This window comes from Austrofundulus limnaeus, unplaced genomic scaffold (assembly GCF_001266775.1).
Source record: "Austrofundulus limnaeus strain Quisiro unplaced genomic scaffold, Austrofundulus_limnaeus-1.0 Scaffold54, whole genome shotgun sequence".
NCBI lineage: Eukaryota > Metazoa > Chordata > Actinopteri > Cyprinodontiformes > Rivulidae > Austrofundulus > Austrofundulus limnaeus.
The window spans coordinates 1,335,822-1,337,391 of NW_013952456.1; the positions used below are offsets into that span (position 1 = coordinate 1,335,822).

Consider the following 1,570-nt stretch of genomic DNA (forward strand, 5'->3'; position numbering starts at 1 on the left):
CTTTATTATGGTATAGTATTTAAATATATGCCTGAGAAACACATAATATTGGCCCTTTAATGAAGGATTTAACACCCATCAACATGTCATCCTATGAAAATGTACATGCTCATGCTTTAAAAATAAAAAAAGTGATAAAAGAGCCACAAAGTACTGTTAAATTTGTTAGGGAACCACTATACATCAAGTATGTAGAAGGAGAAATGCAATGTTTCCATTCATCCAACTTGTTTTACTCACTTTTTCCTTTTCAGGTCATGAGAAGTTGAGTATACCCTGAACAGGTTACAAGTCCATGAAAGGACCACAAACAGACAAATGAGACAAACATCCGTTCACACTTTCACTCACACCAGGTTTTATTTATTTTTTCAATTATGAAAATGAAAAAGAAACAGCATTCTGAAGGAAACCCCCCATGAGGGAAGACCTGAGGTAAAACTGTTCTGATAAAACACTCACCGTGTTCATCTAGTTCAAACTTCTCAATGATCCTTTCTGCATCAGCCAGAGAGGCTTTCTCTTTCTGCTCCTTCATCAGGAAGTCCACCAGATTCTGGGCACTCATGAAGCCCGTGGTCTTAGCGTACGCCCCATAGATGACGTCGATTTCCTCACGTTGGGTCAGCAGATTGTAAAAATGTTCAATCTCTTTCCCAGCCAGGTATCCTGAGTTTGACGTGTCACATTTCTGCGAGGTGGAAATGGTAATGAATAACACTTGATTAGTCCAAACTAAAACCAAAGGAACATTATTAAAAGGTGTTAAAAGGACTTTAAGGTGGCGGGGTTTTCTCACACTTAGTTGAAAATCAGTATAGGAACAAATCCCAGATGTAATGAGGCATATATTAAAAAAACGATAAAATATTTCCACATATAGACGTGAATCTCGCTAATCACTCTTTTCGTAACTACATTACAATGATTTTTAGTTAGAACTCTGACCTCAGAACATCTATAATGAGATTTGTCTGAATGGATAAAAGGGATTTCCCTTTTAGATAATGAGAGTTTGAATCCAAGATTGTATTTGACATTTCATTTTTCCAAATTGAACTGAATACACCACCACTTCTGTATTTAATGTTGCAACACAGTAAAGCTTTCACCGAGTTATTGCCAGTCCTCACCAGAGTTAAAACGTTTTCCATCATGGAGAACACGAGGAGCTGAAATGTGGTTTTTATTTCTGTCCAAGTTTTCCTGCAACTGCTATGCAGAATTGTCCCATTATCCTCTCCTGTACTCCATCGAGGACATGTTAAGTTTTGTTTGTGAACGTAACTCGATCGCAGTGATCATGTGGTTTTATCAGGTATTGATACAGTAAGTGATGGATACTGATGAAATGTCATCTGAGTGATCAGACCAGATGTTCAGTTTAAGCTTGTGTCTTTTCCCTTTACTTACAGTTTCTATTCCAGATTGAATTTAATGAAAGAAAATTACATCACATATTTGACAACCATTGAAAAACTGGAAAATTTCAGCCCATTTTTGCTCATTGGTGACTCAGATTTTAGAGGATGCTGATTTTTTTTGCTTTTATCACATCAACTTTTTAAAT

At 36.5% G+C, this 1,570-nt stretch overlaps 1 protein-coding gene across 2 annotated transcripts in view; it reads right to left on the reverse strand.

The window, feature by feature from the left end:
* Nucleotides 1-1,570, reverse strand: part of plcd1b (phospholipase C, delta 1b) — a 9,852-nt gene that overhangs the window by 4,827 nt on the left and 3,455 nt on the right. For both annotated transcript variants that reach the window (XM_014008962.1, XM_014008961.1), the window contains exon 5: nt 463-691. In XM_014008962.1, coding sequence (XP_013864416.1) covers nt 463-691 — 229 coding nt within the window. The remainder of the gene's footprint in view (nt 1-462; nt 692-1,570) is intronic.